The sequence below is a fragment of the Cyclopterus lumpus genome, chromosome 4 (assembly GCF_009769545.1).
Source record: "Cyclopterus lumpus isolate fCycLum1 chromosome 4, fCycLum1.pri, whole genome shotgun sequence".
NCBI lineage: Eukaryota > Metazoa > Chordata > Actinopteri > Perciformes > Cyclopteridae > Cyclopterus > Cyclopterus lumpus.
Window position 1 is genome coordinate 21,692,643 of NC_046969.1, and position 21,401 is coordinate 21,714,043.

A 21,401-nucleotide genomic window follows, 5' to 3' on the forward strand; every position below is an offset into this window, starting at 1 on the left:
AAGAACATGTTGCAGGTCAAACCTTTGCACCTTTAATTCGGTATCATTTTAAATGCAGGAAAAATATTGCATTTTCTTTAGCTTATTAAAATATATGAGCACTTCTTCCTCCACTGCTGTAAACTGTGAGACAGGAACGCATTGGTGCATGCTGAATATTTTTCCAATTATAATTAATGTTGACTCAAAAGATTTTATGTGAGTCCGCCCACCTTTTCACAGAAACCGGTCTCCTGGAAAGAACTGATTGAAACAATTAAAACTTTCATTGGAGTATTCCGTTTTCTCCTAAAAGTCAACATGTCTTCAGTTCCACCTGGAAATCCACGGTGCTAAATATCATATTAGAGCGGCGTTTACATCACTTCAAAGTGTTATTTAAAAACAATAGACAGTCTATGTTGTGAAGTAAAATAAGCCAAATCCACAGATCTCCTAAACCCAGCACTCGGTTGTTAAAAATAGCACAAACTCAAATAATCAAGCCAGTCTTCCCAATTTCTCTCTTCATTTTTTTAAAAATTTAATTTCATCATGTTAACTTATTGGCTTATTTTTGGCTCCTTCCAAATCAGACAGATCTCATAGCGCCCTCCTGTGGCGCCTTACAGGTGTGTGATTGGTCCCACCACGCAGCTGAAGGGGGGTGTCTGCTCCACCCGATGTGGTCCAGAGGTTGTAGTCTGTGGGGGAACCTGAGCCAAGCGGCACTATATTGTTTCAGTCAGTATATTTCGACAAATACATATTTACATTGACAGATGACTTCATATATCCTTCACAGAGTCTGTCTACCGCCAAGCCATAAACACATCCTGCGGCTTATTCAACGTCACCGATCCCCCCACCACCATGAATCGAGTCTTGAACTCACATCAATACGTACGTACGATAAAGGCCCAAGACCACGAAGATAGTAAATGCATCATCACACACACACACACACACACAATCATCACATTTACAAATAAAATTAATTGGTCGATGGATTAATTATTAGTTGTTGGACCGGCGTTCATTTGAGTCAGAGACGCGTAAGAGAGGGGCACCAGTGTGAGAAGTAATCTGGAGTGGAAAGCGAGACGCCGTTTACACACAGCGGCGCACTTAATGCATGACACGGACCTCCGTCTGCATGGTCCGTGTCATTCATTAAAAAGGTTTTGTTTATGAAACAGAAACTGCATGAGAAAGTGAGGTAAGCACCCTGGTTGTCTCTCGACCCTAAAACTACCGGGCCAGAGAGGACGACCCGGTGGTCCAGAGATACAGGACGTGGGCTGCCTGGGCACGTGATACCATCAACAGGCAGTCATGCGAGACCTCTTCCTCAGCTCCCTTTGAGCTCACCAGATCGACACTGGGGGACGTGTGAAGATGCGTCCCCTCGATGTTTGCTCCCCACAGCGGGATCAAACCGCAGTCGCGCAGGCTCGAGGCGCCCGACGGCTGTCAGAGCTCATCCTTCTCCATCTGCTGGAACGCCTCCAAGTCTTCCCGCCAATCAGCCAGCAGTTCGTCCACCGACTGGCTGCTCGAGTCCGTGTCGCCCTCGGGCTCCTCTCTGTCCTCAGAGTCTCTCTCCTCTTCGGGCCGAGTCAAATCGGCCGCGGTGGCTTCCTCTTCCGGGGGTCTCGCGTCCTCTGCGGGACTTGCTTCCTCCTCCGGTGGTCTGACCTCTTCTGCAGGACTTGTGTCTTGCTCAACGGGACTGACTTCCTCCCGCGGTGGCGTGACCTGCTCAGGAGTCAGTTCGTCGAGCTCCAACGTGCTCATTTGCGATTGGCCAATAGGCTCAAATGAGGTGGGAGTTGTTGCCTCAGTTAAGCAGTCCTCCTCCGCTTCTTGCACATCCACACCTGAAAAGAGAAGAGGAGTGTGAGAGACACATACACTCCTCCGCAGTCGGTAATCTATACAACATGCCCCCTGGTAGCCATTCTCAGTCAAAAATAGAACCGTTTTCATTGTGAGGTTGTCAACTATAACAGCATGATGCTGATGGTGAGTCATGTTTCCCAGAGGACAAAGCCTTTCCCGCATAGCTGCACAACCAAACAGAGCCAACTGTGAAAAGAAATCTGCCAACAAGTTAAACTGTGACTTTTGAAAAGATCTTGTTCGGAGCGTATCCGTTTCTAAAAATGGAGCCGCTTGTTGAAGCGCAGACGGTACATGCGAGTCTGTGCTTGTTATTATACAGACGAGGGAATACTGGAAGGACAACAGGTAATGGCTTTATAATTAGAGTACAGATAGCCACCTACATAACATTTAAAAAATCTGGCAGATCAGGCACAACCTGTCTCAAAAGTGATGCAGAAAAACTGGTTCACACGTGTTACTTCTAGACTAGACATTACATGTCATTTAGCTTTATCCAAAGTGACTTACAACCATGTTACATTCATACGCACAGCTACAGGGAACAATTAAGTGTCTTGCTCAAGGACACATCGACTAGGGCGGGGATTGAACCCGCCAACCCCCTGATTGAAAGACGGACCTGCTAACCACTCGCTCCAGTTCATCCAGAATGCTGCAGCTCGTGTTCTCACAAAAACTAAGAAAAGAGATCACATGACTCCTGTATTAGCTGCTCTGCACTGGCTCCCTGTAAAATCAAGAATCACATTTAAAATTCTTCTCCTCACCTACAAAGCCTTGATTGGTGATGCACCATCATATCTTAAGGAGCTTGTAGTACCATATTGCCCCACTAGAGAGCTGCGCTCACTAAATGTGGGGCTACTTGTGGTTTCTAGAGTCCTAAAAAGTAGGATGGGAGCAAGAGCCTTCAGTTATCAAGCTCCTCTTTTATGGAACCAGCTTCCACTTTCAGTCCGGGAGGCAGACAATCACCTCATTTAAGAGTAGACTTAAGAATTTCCTCTTTAATAGTGCTTATAGTTAGGGCTGAATCAGGTTTGTCCTGGCCGAGCCCCTAGATATGCTGCTATAGGCTTATAGGCTGCTGGGAGATGTTTTAGGATACACTGAGCACCTATCTCCTTTTATCTCTCTCTCCTTTTATCTCTCTCTCCTTACGGATGAAATTACTTCTCTCCATTGCACATTACTAACTCTACTTCTTCACCCGGAGTCTTTGTGCCTTCTTGCCTCACAGGGTCCATTAGACCAGGCTGTGTCTGGAGCCAGTCTTGGCTCCTGGGCCCTGCCCTCTGAATCCTTGGCCCTGGTCTGGCCTCCTGTCTCATTGGCCCAGCCTTTTTTGCGGTGCCTCCTGCCCAATGGGCCTGCCTCCTGCCTCCTTTTTCCAGAACCCATGTAAAAACCCATGTCTGGGTTATAACCCGCCGCGCTGTCTAGCCTTGCCATGTCTAACTGTTAGTTTGCGCCAGTGACAAAAGAGACACAAAGAGCTGCCGTGTCCTCGGCTCTGAAGGGGAAATCAGAAATGACAATACTGTGACCGCACTAAGCTTTCTGTATCAAACACAAACAGAATCCTGTGGTTGGAGGGCAGAGTCAGAGGAAAGGGATGGAGAGATGAACGCGTGACCACAAAAAGGAGGGAGAACACAGATAAAAAGGCGAGAAGGAAGGATGCAGAGTGAGGATACCAGATGAGGAAAAGAAGGAAAAGAATACTCACTGCCCTCAGATAGGCTGCCCGGAAGAGGTTTACCTTTGAATATGTTGGCTGGTTATGAAAAAAGAGAAACCAAGAAAGAGAGGAGAGGCACTGTTACAGTTCACCACGGGGCACAGAGGGATTTGGCAAATGAGGAAAAGAAAAATGATGCAATATTGATAAGTGTGTAAAAACTCCACCATCCACCGTTATAACCACAGCTGGTGGGTGGCTCGGGAATGAGTCACGATCTGCGAGACTTCAAATAAAGCCCCGAATCCCTGCACCCTCATCTTTATTTCATGAAGCCAGGCACATAATGAGGCTGTCAGTGGCGAGCGATAAGCGCACCGATGTGATCAATCTCCTGAAGAGCGACGCGTGGAACAAAGAGACGGGTTCTAACAGTGAGGGAGGCGTGTGAGGAAGCAATGTCACACCTCGGTCCCTGGCTTTGTCGCTCAGCAGCACCTCCGCCTCCCTGTACTCCTTCAGCGCCTCCAACAGGATGTTGCCCTCCTTGTGGAAGAGGAAGAGGAGCGGCATGGTGATGTCGTCCGTGCTGCGGCCGTCTCCCGCCATCTGGAACAGGGGAGCCGTGTCGCTGCTGCTGCCCTCGTTGTCGTCTGGAAGGAGACGAACAGAGCGGAAAGGATACGACTGAGAGATCGGAGAAAGTTAACCGGCAACAACTTCGGTGAGAAATGGAATCATTGAAGTCCTTTAACGAGGGAAAAAGTTCCTGACATTTTCTAACGATCTAATTTAAACTATTAGATGAAAATATGATATGGAGGTTGTAATAAAAACTTTTTATGGGTTGCACAGGGAATTCACAACCGTTTAGAAAGGTCCTATATCAGGTACAGCTCACCGTTATTAAGCTTACTTGAGTTCTGCTGTATTATTAAGTTATTATCATGTAATGTGCAGCACCCTACTCGACCATCTGTCTTCAAGGTAATCCATTTATAGAGCTCTAATCTAGTCTTCCGTCTCGTGCGGTCAGCTGCTTCGCGCTCACCGATGACGATGCCTCCGATGGCGCCAGCCTTCTGGATGTGTCGGGCCTTCTCCGCAAACATGCACTGACCCCTCTGAAGCAGAGCGATGTGGCCCTGGACGTACTCGGCATTGGTGATCTCGGTGCAGCCGCTGTAGGGTTCAGCCACCGTCACGAAGCCTCGTACCTGCACGCAGACGCAAAAAAACAACCACGCACTCGTCTTATCTTCCATTTGAATTAGGGAAATATTCTCCGAAAAGAAGTGCCCTATTAAAAACTACCAGAGGAAAGGGAGAGGCTCTCAGGAGTTAAGTGTCCGTTTGAAACCCACTCACCCCTGTGGAACTTTTGGACAGGTCTATGCCAAACTGTGCCGGGCCGGCGGTCAGCACAACCCTGCCAAGGAATGGATGTGAGACGATCTGAATGGCTCTGGGAGGCAGCTGCTCCTTCTGCTGCTGGCTGGACAGCTCCATCATCTCCTGCATGAAACGCACGCCGTCCTCTGCTGCTACCGCACTCACCGCCTGGGTGGGAGAGGAGGAGAGCGAGAGGGGTTTAAAAAGACACATCAGGATGGAAAGAACACCGTGATTCATGGGACATGTCCTCCATTAGATAAATGGCACCAGTAGCATATTATATATTGAAAAGGTAACAGTGCTGCATCATTCCCATCCCAGAGGAATTAGAGCAAAACAGCTAAGGAGTCACATTCGATGAACAAACTTCATTATTTAGTTAACCTGTGTGGCATGCTGGACCAGCTGCACTCTGCCATCTTTCAGGTGGATGAGACTGACTCCCATTCTCCTCAGCAGCTCCAGATGTTCGACGTTGTTTGCCATGAAGTCCTGAGCCCTCAGTGGAGGACGACCCATACCGGGCTCCCTGCGAGGAGGAAGAGGTTAAAAAAACAGGGAAGCGGCGTTTTCGGAGAAACGGATGAGTGCAGGCACATGACCGTGTACACATACCGGTAAGGAGGGGGGCGAGGGCAGCTCTTGTCCACAGCGCTACGGATCGGTTCTCTCAGGTTACGGGGGAAGGCGGGGTCAGGAAACAGGAGGCGGGTGTTAGGGCAGGTCCAATCGAAGTTGGAGTCGTCCAGCTCCTCATTGAACTGAATTATCAGGAGTGCGTCACAGTGTTCTGTTAGTAGGAACTGGAATGTTTACATGCTCTCAATGTCGGATTTCAATCGCAACGCTGTTGATTACCGTTCTGTTTGAGGTAAAGAATGAAGCGTGAGGGGCCGTGGAGAGGGACAGGGGCAGCAGGTGGGCCTCGGTTGTGAAGACGTAGTCCTCCACGTCAAACGGCAAGTCCTCCGCATCCGCGAACAGCAGGAAGAGGTATTTGAACATCTCAGCAAGGAAGAACGAGTCCATTCTGGCAGGAGAGAACATGTGGAAGATTATGCGGCGCATGGCTTGTTTATTTATCAGATGATCAGGAAGGGCGTTACAAAGTAGAGCCAGGATTATCAGCTTATTGTGGACACTGTATATGTATATACCGGATATGTGGTACATTCATGTTTTACAGTCTGCATTAATATTAGACTTTTCTTAATCAATGTATCAAGCTCATTTGTATGCGTTTATGGCATCACTTAAATTATTCTGATGGCAAAAGTTTTTTTTCTTTGCTTAAAAAATTAAGTAAAAAAAAATGTCACCGCCAAAGTCAGAAATGTCTTTTTATATATTCTTGATCAAACATTATTTTAACCCGTCATGCTTCTTTAGTACACAGCTTTTTTGACAACTCTTAAAATAACCTACAATGAGTGATCCTTCCAAAGAGTGTGTCTTTATGTTTAATGAAATAATAACGCTTATAATTGTTGTTCTTCATATCCTCACCTGTCCTCGTGGCTCCCGGTGCGTACGTCCTTCATTGCAGCGAAGCCACAGGGAACACGAGCAAAGCGGTTGAGGTTGTCCAGGATGGTGCGACCGGCCTCCAGGTAATACGGGTCTCCTGTGGCCTGGGAGGACCAGAGGAGAGGAGCGTGATGGGGACATAGGACATAGGACATAGGACATAGGCTCCAATGGCATCAGACGAGACACAAAGATGCAACACCCACTCCGAAGTGATTTATCGTATTATTGTCCTGTATACATTTCCCACAAGACACCAGAAACCCAAAGGCAGAGTAGCGGAGGCTGCCTAATAACTGCAGAAATGGAGATTGTGTGGTCAAACTTAACGTAACAAAATCTGCTGCATGAAAATAAGCATTCACCTCTGTACTGTGGCAGTAGAAAGGGAGCGTCTGCATTATGTCAAGCGGCCTTGATGAATTACCTTGTAAAGGAAATAGGTGCTCTCTGCAAACTCTGGCCTCAGGGGATGTTGGGCCCAGTGTACCCTGAAATCAGTAGTGAAGGCCTGGGGAGAGACGGAGAAGGACGAAGGGGTCAGCGCACCATCCAGCGCTTTGCAATTAGAACAAAGAGACAAAGCTAAACTGCGGCCGCGTCAAAGTTAAAATCAGTTAAATCCACACAGGGTATTTAAAAGTTGGACACACAGAGAGACAGATTACCTCTGGGAGGAAGTTGTGTTTCTTTGTCACTTGATACAACATCTCGTGAGTCTCGATGGCAGGACGGATATCTCCCTTCAACACCTGGGACAGTACGGACAGCGTTACTGTGACAAGCACGAGGCATTACAGGACGAGTGAAACCTTCAATTCACGCGCTACAATCTGACCTGCAGTCCAGGGAAGAAGGCCAGCAGGGAGTCCATCCAGGTGCGCGCGGGAAGCAGGGGCTTGTGGATGTGGACGTCCAGCAGCAGTGGAGGCTGGCTTATGTACTTCATTATCGATGCATAGTGCTAAACGGGACAGTGCACAGTGGAAGGAGGATAATATTAAACAGAATCCTGAAGTGCACAAACATAAACGGATAATGGTGCTTTGTTAAAGACACCACAGTGAGAAAACACTATTAAGCAGACAGAGAGGCATCAAAATGACTATGTTCAAGTGTGTGTGTGTGTGTCCTCACAATATTGAACCGCTCCAGAAACAGGTCATCTCCCAAGAGGATGTAAGCCTTTAGCAGGTATTCATAGTACGAGTCAATTCCCGCTCCTACTCCGCTGTCTGGGGTGACACAATCAATCAACACACTTTTATGAGACAAGAAACAAACAAAAATCCGATGATGTCCCATGGTTACCCATCAACCCGCCATGACACCAAATCCTCTCCTCACCCAGACAGAAAGATTGCACCTGTATACTTCATTTTCACTACATTACATGTCATTTAGCTGACGCTTTTATCCAAAGCGACTTACAATCATGTTACATTCATACACCGTAGACACAGCTACAGGGAACAATGCAGGGTTAAGTGTCTTGCTCAAGGACACATCGACTAGGGCGGGGATTGAACCACCAACCCCCTGATTCAAAGACAGACCTGCTAACCACTGACCCACAGTCGCCCACTTTCCCATGTCCTTGTCTCCTCATCCCTCCGTATCTGTCACCGTCTCCTTCCCTCTTCTCTCAACACTTCCATCCACCCTCTGTCATGTCGTAACCCCTCGCTGTGCCCCCCCCCCACACACACACCCCCGTCCCGTCTCTCACCCCTGCGGACCCACTCTCCAGAGTGGATGTTGATGGTGGTTCCCACCAGATTGCTGTTTCTCTGTCTCTTCTCCCACAGAAAGTCCAGAGCTCTCCGGGCATGAATCTGTACAGAAAAGGTGCATTATTGATTTGAAATTGTTTTGGAAAAATGTAGAAAAAAATATAATCAACCTGCAGAAGCTGTCAAGTGTGAGGGAGGTTATAGTGATAGACTGTGTGCTTGATCAGCAGTTTGCTGCTGCCAGTGAACCAGTGCAAAGAAAGACTCTGATATCGTCACACAGGGTAAAATATCAAACTCCGAAATATTTGTGTCAAAAGAGGAATTATTCCTTTAAAAACATTTTGTTGCTGTTGGATGGTTAAAATATATATTGCGTCATCATTTATAATACTTTATGGGACAACAGCATACATCTGTTTACACTTTTGACTTCTAACTGATTGTTGATCTTTTTTTTTTTTTACATTTGCCTACAAAAAAAAAAGGTTTCACTAAATCATAAAACACAACATGTTAATGTAGGCAAGGGAGGATCTTATCATCGGATACCTCAAACACAGGATCTCCAGTGAAGCGACTTAAGGCAGCAAACTCCAGGATCATGGTTCCCGCACACGCAGTGCAGGTGTCTGTTTCTGTGCCTGTTCTCGTCTCAGGACCCCTGACACCAAACCTCAGGTTCACCTGTCAGGTAGAAAAGAACAGGAAAAAAAAAAAGGAGACATTTTTTTGTTTTTCCACAATCTGTTTTTAGAGTCACAGTTGTTTTGAAAACTAGTCAGATGGAAATATGTGCTTTCAAAAGCTGTGACAGCTGCGAGCAGCGGAGCGGGAAATGGAAATATGTAGTTATGATCCAAGAGGTTACAAATGTCAATGTGACATACTGCAACCCTGGAAGTGTGTGAATGAGTTCAAAACATATTCATTTTGTTGTAGTACATGATCAAATATGTTTGACGGTGATTATTAAAACTTTAAAGTTTTTACATCCCCCCCCAAAATCGCAGCTCGAGGAGTTAATATTCTTTTCAAATCCCAGTCCAGATAGTCTTCGTGAAAAAATACTCTCAGCCAAACCTAATTGATCTGCTGTTCAGTATGAAGAGCTTTTTTTTTTTTTTAAGCCTCCCTGGGAGAGTTTTAAGCCCCCCCCCCCCCTCTTACAAAGACTACAGTGCATGGCGGTTTGTGCCGGGTGTGGAGGAGCAGAATGTCGGTATCTCTGCCTGTGTGCGTTGTCTCACCCTGGGATAAGGAAGGCCACTACTGGTGTTGAAGGCTGGCAGCAGTCGGAGGCCCAGGTCTTTGGCCATATGCAGGAGCTCATCCTGGTACCACTGCATGTGTTCACCTTTATCCTTCAGCATCACTGCCATGGAGTGCCCTCCCAACAGACCTCTGAACACACACACACACACACACACACACACACACACACACACACACACACACACACACACACACACACACACACACACACACACACACACACACACACACACACACACACACACACACACACACACACACACACACACACACACACACACACACACACACACACACACACACACACACACACACACACACACACACACACACACACACACACACACACACACACACACACACACACACACACACACACACACACACTTAAAATCAAGCACTGCAGCGTCCAGTGAGTTCTTATCACTAGTGTTTTTGGACAGGTGTTCCACTTGCTTTGAATCACAGGGTACACTTAGTGTGGTATTTATTAACCGTTAATATGTGTTGATTGTCTAATCCGATCTCACCCAAGGACTCGTATGTTGGTTTCGAAGACCGACACCACGATGTCGTTGTCCAGCCTCACATCTGACAGCACTCTCCTCACTGCAGCCTCAAACTCTGTTGTCTTGTTCAAAAGCTGCCAATGAGAAATAATACATGACTATAAAAGATCTGGCTTAATTATGGGTCATTTCATATCATAAAAGGTGGACTGAGAGACTCGGGACATTCTTCAGATGGACCGACCTCGTAAATATTTAATTGAAGACGTTGACATTTCAGTAGCAATTCTTTCTAGCAGTACAGTATAACCTCCACATTGTGCTGTCCTATTCATATCTAGTCAACTCAATTAAATATATTTGTATAGCCCAAAATAAAAATTTGTCTCGGAGGGCTTTACTATCTGTATAGCATAGAAAAACCTTACAGAATTAACATTATATAATTACAACATAGTACCAATAATAGCAGACTAATAATGAAACAATTATGACTAATAATAAAACAGCAGCAGTGGCTATAATAGAATAATAATTATAGTAAACACAGCCTCACAATAACACACAATATGACTGGTATACAACCAAACCAATACCTACCACCAGAGTATCCAGTGTGTCTATCAGAGTCAAAGAGAACCTGCCAGAGAGAGAGAAAAAAAAAATATTAAGCATAATAATTACTGTAATTATATGTCATGCAAGCATAATTCAACACAATGGTTATTCAGCAATGTGTACACTTTGTCTCCACCTTTTCCTCCTGGCAAGGGTTTACATAGGCGTGGTGATGTGTGTGTGTGGACCAACGTCATTGTGTCTCCAATTGGTCTCAAGGGACAAAATGTCAGCGTGTTACTCACTTTCCCAGCGCGTCGTCTACGTCCCCTCGGCTGGGTTCAAGCCCACGGACTCTTCCTCTGCATGTTAGTGGCATCAGCTCATCTGCTGGGTATGCATGGTCCTAGGGCACACGCACACACACACACACACACACACACACACACACACACACACACACACACACACACACACACACACACACACACACACACACACACACACACACACACACACACACACACACACACACACACACACACACACACACACACACACACACACACACACACACACACACACACACACACACACACACACACACACACACACACACACACACACACACACACACACACACACACACACACACACACACACACACACACACACACACACACACACACACACACACACACTTTTATTTCCCTCTGGGGGCCAAGCTCAGTCTGATTAGACCAAAGTCCTCTAAAATGCACTTATATCCAACATTAAAGAAGTTACAATAAAGCCAGTTGCAATAAAGATGCAGCAAAAAGACAAACGCTAGGCAGTCCTACTGTTGTGCAGGGATCCAGTTACAATAACTTACCATATAATTCTGATATGCATGGTCAAACATCTCAACCACTTGGTTCCTTTGTTGAAGGGGGGAGGAAACATACAAAAGTCAGCGTGTGGATCGTGTATTTAGAGGGATTCTCGCTCTGAGGAAGCTGTGTGTTTTTTGACAACTCACCTCAACCTGTGCTTCTCCTCACGTGACATGGCCTGTCCGAGGCTGCATCGTGCCCCGAGCAGCATCAGTAAGAACAGTACTGCCGGCATTGTGGCGGTGGGCAAATTTGCAGCAATATATGTATAAAACTACAGTTTTGGTCAGTCCCACAGCAAATACCTAGTCATTACCAATACCTAGCCCTAACCATATAGCTCAAACTAACAACAACCTACACCAACCCATTAATGTCATACCTCTGAGATCATGTTAAAGCACTTGTTTTTGCCCACTTATTCATGAATACGTACAGAAAGCGTCATGTCACCATGCTCGGTAGTTGCCACTCACACGCCATCTGTTTCTCAGCAAAAACAAGACTACAAGTCCAGGACCGACTGTGCGCCTTCATGTGTGCGCAAAGCTGCAATCAAATAGTTTTCCAGGAATGTTGTCGCTTCAAAGTTAAAGATAAATCGAGGTGGAGCTTGATAGAGATGGACCCACTAGTGACACTAGTGAGTCACACACCTGTTTATTTGCCTAAACTGTGACCCGGACATTGCTTACTGTACGCAGGTGTGACACGTTGACATGCAAAACACGATAACGTTGTATCTTGCGATCAAGTCAAATTACAAATAAAACGTTTTTTTGTTTTTTTCTAGACGTGATCTTCGCGCAGTCAGCGATCAAAAGAAACGCCTTTTTACGGTTCAATCACGACACATTATTATAACTAGTTCAGACTCACCGTAAACCGAAACAAGACACGCAGATTAACAATCCGAATCTTATCTCTGGTTAAAATCCACAACTTGGTCACTTACTCTACACAACGTGCAGCCAAATGAACCAACAAGTCAAACCAACAGCTCTGGGAAACTGTTAACACCACCGTCCGTTATCCCTCTGACGTGTCAGCTGTAGACCTTTTTAACATGGGAGTTAATAATGTTCCTCCTCTTGACATTTATCTCGACAGCCACTCAAGACGAGCAACAGACCACTCATCGGGGTTTATTCACCCAGTTAGCCAGCTGTGCTAATTAGCCGAGCTGGCGACACCGAACCGACGGACCAATTATACAAGAAAATCGGGGAAAAACAGCGTCCATTGTTGAGCGGCGGACCCGACCAAGTGATCTTCTCCGCGCTTGAGGTTATAAAGTGGTCAATTTGGCCGTAAACAGCTGTTTCGCCAAGCTATCCTCTCCTGTAAAAAAAAAAACCGGATGCCGTTGCGACGAAAACGTCAACAACATCCGCTTCCTGGTACAAGGATATTGTTAGCCCTGAGGTAAGCTTGCCAGACTGTGTTATCTCGAAGGACGCAGAGGCATGTCTCCTTTCCTTCGTTGTGATATGCAGTCATAACTCTAGACATCTGTATAACCACATTATTACGCGTGTGTAACCTTATCATACGGTTAGCCAGCAGTTTAATAACGTTTGAATGGATTAAACAAGTAGTCGTAGTTACCTGAAAGTCAAGATTGTGGAAATAATAAACTCCACAATACTGTACAGACTGTACTTATGTGTGTTGCCTTTTATTACTGACGAAAGCTCCGAAAAAAATATCCGCAAGTTCCGATCTCGCAGACTTACATTTGTAGGCCTGTGATAGCGCAATTACATCTTTAATACAAAAATAACGCTTAGGGAATAATTGGTTCCAATCAAGGTAATGATTTACGTTAAATTCACGCACTTATTAAATGCAAACCCCATTAGTAACTTATTTGACAAAGCGTACACAGTTTATTTGTATGAATCCCAACTGCTGCGGTCGAAAAGTCATTTTTGGTTAGGAAGGTTCCTAACTGAGTGAAATGACCCGGAAGTCTCTTAACGCTCTTCGTCCACCTCCTGAACATTGTAGTCTCAACGCTGCAGCCGGACGTCACTAACATCCGCCTGCCGTCGTGTCTTTTCCTCGTTAATTCTCCTTCCCGTCTTCCATTGACCCCGTGACGTTAACCGCAGAGGTCAAGGAAAAGAGTTCGGAGGTAATTTGTGGACTACATTTCCCATCGAGCTTTGTGGCGTCACGTGATAGCTACATGTGACAAGTACCAACCCTAAGACTGCATCGCCGAAGGCATCCTCAAAACGACAATTGATGTCCACGCCGCGCAGAAGGAGAACACCCAACGTTACAGGTAAGCAGCCTGACAGTTAACCGGTTGTACACATATTTAAATGTACTCTTCATGAATAGATCCATGTGAGCCTAATATACAGCATGTCTTGCTAACACACCGTTTTTCCTGTGGTTGCATGTTGCAGCAACATTGTTGCTGTATTAATGTAAATGTAAACAAGTGTGACGTTAAACGTTAACACTGGGCGAACAGCTCTTCTTTGTAACGGAGTTTGAGTTTGAGTATGCATTCTTCTGTAACGATATATCCATTTCCTCTAGTACCTAATCATTATTTTGTAGTACCTAACTCTGCTTTATTTGTTTGTTTTTGTTTCTACCTACTTATTGACATGTCTGTTTTTTGTTTGCATTGTCAGAAAGCAAAAACAGCCATGGCTCCTTCTGCTGAAAAAAAGCTGACGGGCCTAGTTGCAGCCACGTTTACTCCATTCACCCCACAAGGGTAAGTAGCCTTCAGGGACCACTTCAACTCTTCTGCTTATTGTTCCACGGAGTGATGTGTTATCTTGGTGAGAAAGTGGTGGAAGTTAAAAGTGATGAATGAGGATGTGGACGTATTTGAAAACTGTGGCACCCTTCCTGTAGATTTGCGGCGCTGTTGCATGTTTGGTGTTTATCTGCAGAAAAAAAAGTAACGGTTGACATTTCCCACATTTTCCCAAAACAGTGAAGTCAACCTTGCAGAGATTGGACCTTACATTGACTACTTGATAGAGAAGCAAGGCGTTCATGGCATATTTGGTATGTTTAAAGGTGGATTCTTCCTTTTTTTGATATGCCATTTTCTGTTTTCCAATATGAATCAACCCCAACATTGCATGCCTTATCTGGTTGTTTTGTAAACATGCCAATAGGTTTGTCCTCCGTTCACAATGTTGACGCTCATTTCTGGTCAAAAGGGATTGGAATGTTATCAGGTAGCACTGAACCAAACCATAGTCCGTTAGTTGTTAGTTTGGGGTTAACATGCACTTTGACAGCAACTCTACATTTAGACACAAATCTTTCAAAAACTAAGAATAACTATTCTGCAGGCTGGAGGCTATGCAACGTTAAAAAGGCAATTCTACCTTCTGCGAATATAATGGAACCAACCGTTATTTTTTTATTTTTATGTCACATGTTAAATTCCAGAGAACAGCGCTGTCATCAAAACGTATTGCTTCATAGGGTGGGATTTATGTAATTATTTCATCACCAGCTTCAGACTCATTTCCTTAAGAGCATTTTCTTTTCTTTTTGCAATTGTTCTTACATTAATTCAACTACCTAATACTTTATTAGAGTTATATCATTTTAAAAGCAATGATACCGATTACATCACAGCACAATAATAATAAATATTAATAATTTGAATTAAAGGGGCCTTGTTGAGTTGTTTACATGTACAAACGCAGTGTATCCTTGAGGCCTGACAAAACAAGTTGGAGGAATAACCTAAACAAAAAAAGAAACAGAGGAGAAAGGACAAAACTTACATGAGACCTTGACATTTACACTTTTAATGTAGTCACTGTGTTGCCCTCCGGTTCACACAACAAAACAAATCCTGTTTTGTTTTGTGCTCAATCTTTTTCCACAATAAGCACTGTCCTTGGAACAGAAACACAGAGAGAGAGAGAGAAGTTAGTTGAAGATCAAATCTGCCCTTTGCTCTGCTTTGATCAAAGCTGACCAGTGTTTCCTGTGTGTCAGTTGTTTCTCTAATTAATGTTTAATTTCACACTTTCCTCAAACCCAATGAATTATCGTAATTGTAGTCTTACACCCTTCTCTGCACTTCCATTCGAGCAGTTACACACCCATAATTCTATAGAGACCGTGTCTGTCCCACGGCCACTTCAATTCATTTAATCAAAAGTAACCAGAAGAGGAGTCATACAAAATAACCTCATAACCACTAACTATTTCAGCAGTGCAACACATCCGGAGAATTAAATGTGGACTCCTAAATAGTAGATCTCTGAGGCCCAGAACACCTCAGAGATCAATTATCTGGTTCTTTAACTCCCACGTGAAACCAGGTCTGTATTTTTTTCATCTACGTAACATTAAAATAATGAGGCGCAAACTGTCTCAACGCGATGCAGAAAAACTGGTTCACACGTGTGTTACTTCTAGACTAGATGATTGAAATGACACATTATTAGGCTGCTCTAATAAGTCTCTTAAGTTCCTCCAGTTCATCCAGAATGCTGCAGCTCGTGTTCTCACAAAAACTAAGAAAAGAGATCACATGACTCCTGTGTTAGCTGCTCTGCACTGGCTCCCTGTAAAATCAAGAATCACATTTAAAATTCTTCTCCTCACCTTCAAAGCCTTGATTGGTGATGCACCATCATATCTCAAGGAGCTTGTAGTACCATATTGCCCCACTAGAGAGCTGGGCCCTGGTCCAGCCCTTGAGATATGCTGCTTTATTGGCTGCTGGGGGAACGTTTTAGGATACACTGAACTCCTCGCTCCTTTACGTCTCTTCATTGCACATTACTTACTCTACTTCTTCCCCAGAGCCTTTGTGCCATCTCGCCTCATAGGGTCCATTGGACCTGGCTGTGTCTGAAGCTGGTCCTGGGTCCTGATCCCTTTACCCTGCTTCCTGCATCCAGCCCCTGGCCTGGACCTGGCCTCCTTCCCAATGGCCCTGCCTCCTTCTCTGTGCCTCCTGCCGCAAAGGCCTGGCCTCATTGGTCCGGCCTCCTTTGCGATGCCTCCTGCCTTGTGGGCCGGCCTCCTGCCTCTGGGGCCCTGCCCCCTGAATTCAATTCAGTTTATTTTGTATAGCCCAATATCACAAATTACAAATTTGCCTCAGAGGGCTTTACAATCTGTACACTTACGACATCCCTGTCCCAGGACCTCACATCGAATCAGGAAAAACTCCCCAAAAATAACCTTTCACAGGGAAAAAAGGGAAGAAACCTTCAGGAGAGCAACAGAGGAGAATCCCTCTCCCCAGATGGACAGATGCAATAGATGTCATGTGTACAAAATGAACAGCATTTACAAAGTTACATAAACACATTACATGAATATGACAATATATGAATGGACCTCCACAATCCATGAAACAGAAGGAGGTAGAGAGGAGAGGGTGCGCATCAGCAGGGGCCAAGGCAGGAGGTCGGCTCACCAGTGAAGTCACGACGACTCCGGGGAGGAAGCAGAGTTAATAAGGTGCAATGGAGAGATGTAAATCCATGAGAGAGAGAGAGAGATGCTCAGTGTATCCTAAAACATCCCCCAGCAGCCTATAGCAGCATATCTAGGGGCTCGACCAGGGCAAACCTGATTCAGCCCTAACTATAAGCACTATTAAAGAGGAAAGTCTTAAGTCTACTCTTAAATGAGGTGACTGTGTCTGCCTCCCGGACTGAAAGTCGAAGCTGGTTCTATAAAAGAGGAGCTTGATAACTGAAGGCTCTGGCTCCCATCCATCAAGGTTTTGTCCTGGTGGTGGATCCCTTTATGAACAGGGCCCATCAGAGGTCTCGTCCACTTTTCTTTAATTTTTTTTGCACCACGGATCTGGTGGTGCCAGTTAATGCTCACTTTGGCAATGTGTGTCAGATGATCTTTTTATGTCTATCCACGGTGCAATTAGATGCCTTTTGCTTTTGTTTTGTTTCCTTTTAGTGCGACGCACTGAGGTATTCTATTGCTTTGATCCAGGCCAGCTTATTTCTCTTTACTGTTACTTTTCCTTCAAGATGTGCTTTTGTAACGTGGAAAATAATATCTGATTAAGACAAGACTATACTTGCTTTCAGTGAACGGGACCACCGGGGAGAGCATGTCTCTCACTGTTGCAGAGAGGAAGATCCTGGCCGAGGACTGGTGTCAGAAAGCTAGGGGCAAGTAAGTGTACCACACAGGGCCTCTATCTGGGGATTTGTCTGTTTGTGGAGTGTAAAGCAACAAGAAATCTCCAGTTTGTGAAGTTTCGTGTGTGTGTGTGTGTGTGTGTGTGTGTGTGTGTGTGTGTGTCTCGACAGATTAGATCAGGTGATTGTGCACGTCGGCTGCATGAGCCTTAAAGACGCCAAAGAACTGGTGAGTTGCCTCCTTTTTTTATGTCTCCTTTAGTGACGTGAACATTAAACAAAACGCATGGCACACAAAGGGACCAGATGGTGCGTTGCTGCACTGAATCTGGCTTATTTTAGGGAAAAGTTTAAATGAGTCCTACGTTACCGTGGAAATGTAACCTAATTTGTCTTCCGGCTCCATTGCATTTCCCCTGTATGATTGTTGAATGATGAGACACGTTGGGGTCGAACAGAAGCTTTTGGTCTTAAACATATAGGATGTGGCCCTCGGGTGAGTTTGGATGTAGCTGTCTGATTGCATGCTACAGCTACATTAAAGGAATAGTTTGATATTTTACGGTGGTGGGGGGGTGTTATGTCTGACTGTTTCTTGGATCCGAGTGGTTGCCGGGCAACCAGTGGAAACTCTAGGAAGTTGCTGGTTAACATAATAAAAAAAAACTAAAAGAAATAGTCCATCATCTTTACACTTTTTAACGGATTGAACAAACAAGATGTAACATGTTCTTTGGTTAGCGTTACAGATGCTGGTTGGCAGATTTTTTGTTATCTGAAGCCTGATATTTAACAGGCAGTTATGAGAGTATCGATCTCGTCTGCCAGAAAGCAAACTATTTTTAAACCAGTTGCCGAATTCAGAATTCTTCCATGACCCTGAGCTGCTTTATATAATTTTTGGTTGGAAACTAAACCACAGATCAAAATACTACAGTGATGGTATACTGTGTAATCAAACTACAAATGTAATATATCAACGATAGCAGGGGCTAGACATTGCCTCAGTTTTTGTTGCCCGTCCTCATGTCACCTCCAGGCGGGACATGCAGCGCAGATCGGGGCTGACGCCATTGCAGTCATGGCCCCGTTCTTCTTCAAGCCTAGGACTGCAGGTATGCGCTGGTTTTAATGAGTAAAAAAGATTAATTTCCACATGTTCAAATGCATGTTCACACACTTGAACATGTGTGCGGCTTAACACCCGCGTTCACGTTTCATTCACGACGTCAACATTGCTCTCGTTGCATTTCTTTCCTCGTCGTTCCTCTTCAGACGCGCTGAGGTCGTTCCTCCAGGAAGTGGCTTCGGCTGCTCCAAATCTGCCTTTCTATTATTATCATATTCCAGCTGTCACCGGTGTTAATGGTAAGTGCCAATGGTGATTTTAGATTATTTTTTTTTTTGCAATTGCGTTTTAGAAATGGAGAGACTGTGCGTCCCCAACCATGGTAGCAGCATGATGCATGTGTGGCCGTCTATAACTGGTGGTATACTGAATGTGAGGGGAGCTTTTCTTTTCCTTTTTCTTTTCTTCAGTGCCAGTGAGAGATGTGTTGGAGGGTGTTGAAGAGCTCATTCCCTCCTTCAGAGGTGTGAAGTTCAGTGGGATTGACCTGATGGACTTTGGCCAGTGCGTCAGCGACAGTCCGCCTCACTGGTCCTTCCTCTACGGCATGGACGAGGTCAATTCTCCATCTTTGCCCTCTTCGTCAGCTGCTTATCTCGTTGTACGACTCTGACCTCCACTTTCTTTCTTTCCATAGCAACTGCTTGCAGCCCTGGCTATGGGGGCCGATGGAGCAGTGGGAAGGTCCGTGTGTGTTCCTGCGTAGTGCTTCATCTCCTCTCGTACTCTCTGCTTCAGTTATTTACATGCGTTTCATTTATCTGCCCGCAGCACTTATAACTATGCGGGATGTCATTTCAACAAGCTCATATCGGCATTTAAGGAAGGCCATGTTGTCCAAGCCAGGAAGATACAGGTACGTCCATCTTGCTGTTGTTTCCGACTTCATATTGATATTTTTCTTTTTCTTGCATTCATTTAGTTTGCTGACCTCCTTTTTCTGTTGGTCTAATTTCCCATGAGCAGTTCAAGATGCAAGAGCTCCTCAGTTACGCCATGAAACTTGGTGAGCGACGCTTGTGTCATGATGTTTTTTTCCAGTCATATTTTTAGATAAATGAATGCTCATAGAAGTCTTCCTTCTCCTTTCTTTAAAAAAAAAAAAAAAAAAACGGCCTTATTGTTCTCGACAGGCTTCGATGTGGGCGTGAACAAGCAGCTGATGAACGAGTTGTCCGGCCTGAGCCTCGGGCCCCCTCGACTCCCCGTGACTCCGTGTCCGTTTGCTCACGCTCTGCTCATCGTGAAGAAATATCACCACGTTTTTACCGACTCTTAATGCGTTTCCAACTGGGTTGTTTGAATCCCTCATTAACTCGGCGCAGCAAAAGCACGCCTTGAAATCAAACCCGACTGTTAAATGAGATGTTTTTCACGAGTCTGTCCTTCTGTAATGTAGAACAAATATTTTAATCTCAGTGTTTTATGATTTCTTAATTGTATGCATTAAACTAAACCAGGGAAATGTGGCGCTTTTTTTTTGTTTTTGCTACATGTAGGAAAATGGGGAAGTGTCACGTGACATTCGTAGAACTTAAAAATCTTCACGTTGAACTACCTCCAAAAAATGTCAACGCTTTACTACTTTCATTGTTTTCGTGTTTCAGGTTTGTGAAATAAAAATTATTATTTTTCTACTTGATATGAACGCGGTTTCACGAAAGAATTAGCACTCTAGAAAAGGGAAAACAATATAAAACACAGATTTAGCCTCTGTTTTGAGTTAGAATTCATACTGTCATTAATTATATACTTTTTTGAATGACGTATTAAAGGGAAATATACTGTTTAATTAATTATCCCTGCTTTGGTTTGTAACAATGAATCACTCATTAATGCGTTGGGACAGATTTATTAATGTCTTTTTTTTGTTCTGTTCCTGAGAATATCACAAGGCCAGATTATTTCGTGCACGAACAAGCGCTGCTTTGTGCCCACGAGATGCCAGTAAATGTGTCTAGTCAGCTAAAAATGATACACTGTCTCTGATTGGTTTTAAATTGTTTATCCTGCTCTCTCGCTCTGTATTCGCTAACATTTCTTTGAGTTGTTTGATTTTTTTTTGATTTTTTTTCAATCTGCTGATATAATAATAAATTGTGAATCTGTTGTGGATTTTGCTAGTTACATTTGGTTGCTTAAGATTTTGAGCAACTTTTCAAGAAATTCTCAAGAAACTATTTTCCTCTGGCGAAATAGTAATATCCTGTTTACAGATTACAATAAAATTCTGTTTATTGTCAACAAACCTCAGTGGATGGTTAACCTCCCGCCCCACACACCAGTAGTTAACTTTAAACCTGGATAAAACTGTCGTTTGAATAACCATTCATTCTAGATAACTCCTCTCCAGACCTGAATAGCACTGCGGTTCTTTCAAATGAACCTCTAATTACACCCTTTGGCTGTTTTTAAACCACGTGGTTGCATTAAATACACAAAGAGGCAGTGAATTTACACAAACGTTGTGTAACCCGATGTGAGAAAAGAAAAGCCCCACACAAACCTACCTGGCCTCGTGTGAGAAGCTGTGCCACCCACTGAGACAGACACAACCAGCCGTTACATCACCTGCAGCTGTGTGTAACCGTCTCGCCTCCAATGTGATTTGCTTATTGGTGACTCAACTGCCGCTCGCCATGTTTCATCGCGAGCGTCTTCTCGAATAGAACATCTGGATTCAGAACAGGTGCACATTATGACGCTCGCCCCG

General features: G+C 44.6%; 2 protein-coding genes across 2 annotated transcripts; one reads left to right on the plus strand and one right to left on the minus strand.

Annotated features, from left to right (window-relative positions):
- Positions 1 to 491: 491 nt before the first annotated feature.
- edem3 (ER degradation enhancer, mannosidase alpha-like 3) lies at positions 492 to 12,823 on the minus strand. The gene is made up of 20 exons (XM_034530271.1): positions 11,587 to 12,823; positions 11,440 to 11,485; positions 10,871 to 10,971; positions 10,608 to 10,647; positions 10,029 to 10,141; positions 9,474 to 9,627; positions 8,776 to 8,910; positions 8,220 to 8,325; positions 7,628 to 7,725; positions 7,329 to 7,454; positions 7,159 to 7,242; positions 6,918 to 7,001; positions 6,470 to 6,594; positions 5,822 to 5,993; positions 5,579 to 5,724; positions 5,348 to 5,492; positions 4,937 to 5,128; positions 4,620 to 4,785; positions 4,036 to 4,221; positions 492 to 1,859 (listed from the first exon to the last, which is right to left on the minus strand). Exons 1-20 carry the CDS (start codon positions 11,673 to 11,675, stop codon positions 1,453 to 1,455), a joined length of 2,715 nt encoding a protein of 904 aa, XP_034386162.1. The 5' UTR covers positions 11,676 to 12,823; the 3' UTR covers positions 492 to 1,452.
- On the plus strand, positions 12,760 to 20,797 carry npl (N-acetylneuraminate pyruvate lyase (dihydrodipicolinate synthase)). Its single transcript, XM_034530272.1, has 13 exons — positions 12,760 to 12,865; positions 13,555 to 13,730; positions 14,092 to 14,177; positions 14,403 to 14,476; positions 17,506 to 17,593; positions 17,731 to 17,788; positions 18,599 to 18,674; positions 18,835 to 18,927; positions 19,099 to 19,244; positions 19,326 to 19,372; positions 19,460 to 19,544; positions 19,655 to 19,694; positions 19,822 to 20,797. The coding sequence occupies exons 3-13, from the start codon at positions 14,107 to 14,109 to the stop codon at positions 19,965 to 19,967; spliced, it is 924 nt and encodes a 307-aa protein (XP_034386163.1). The 5' UTR covers positions 12,760 to 12,865; positions 13,555 to 13,730; positions 14,092 to 14,106; the 3' UTR covers positions 19,968 to 20,797.
- Positions 20,798 to 21,401: the final 604 nt, after the last annotated feature.

Bases quoted from the DNA above. Each gene is read 5' to 3' on its own strand.
- edem3 (XM_034530271.1), bottom strand. From the start codon at position 11,675: ATGCCGGCAGTACTGTTCTTACTGATGCTGCTCGGGGCACGATGCAGC. The intron at 6,595-6,917 runs GTAATTCATCAA...TGGTCCTCCCAG, and splicing joins GCACCTATTTCCTTTACAAG to GCCACAGGAGACCCGTATTA. The intron at 5,129-5,347 runs GTTAACTAAATA...TCTCCCACCCAG, and splicing joins TGGTCCAGCATGCCACACAG to GCGGTGAGTGCGGTAGCAGC.
- npl (XM_034530272.1), top strand. From the start codon at position 14,107: ATGGCTCCTTCTGCTGAAAAAAAGCTGACGGGCCTAGTTGCAGCCACG. The intron at 14,178-14,402 runs GTAAGTAGCCTT...TTCCCAAAACAG, and splicing joins ACTCCATTCACCCCACAAGG to TGAAGTCAACCTTGCAGAGA. The intron at 19,245-19,325 runs GTCAATTCTCCA...TTCTTTCCATAG, and splicing joins TCCTCTACGGCATGGACGAG to CAACTGCTTGCAGCCCTGGC.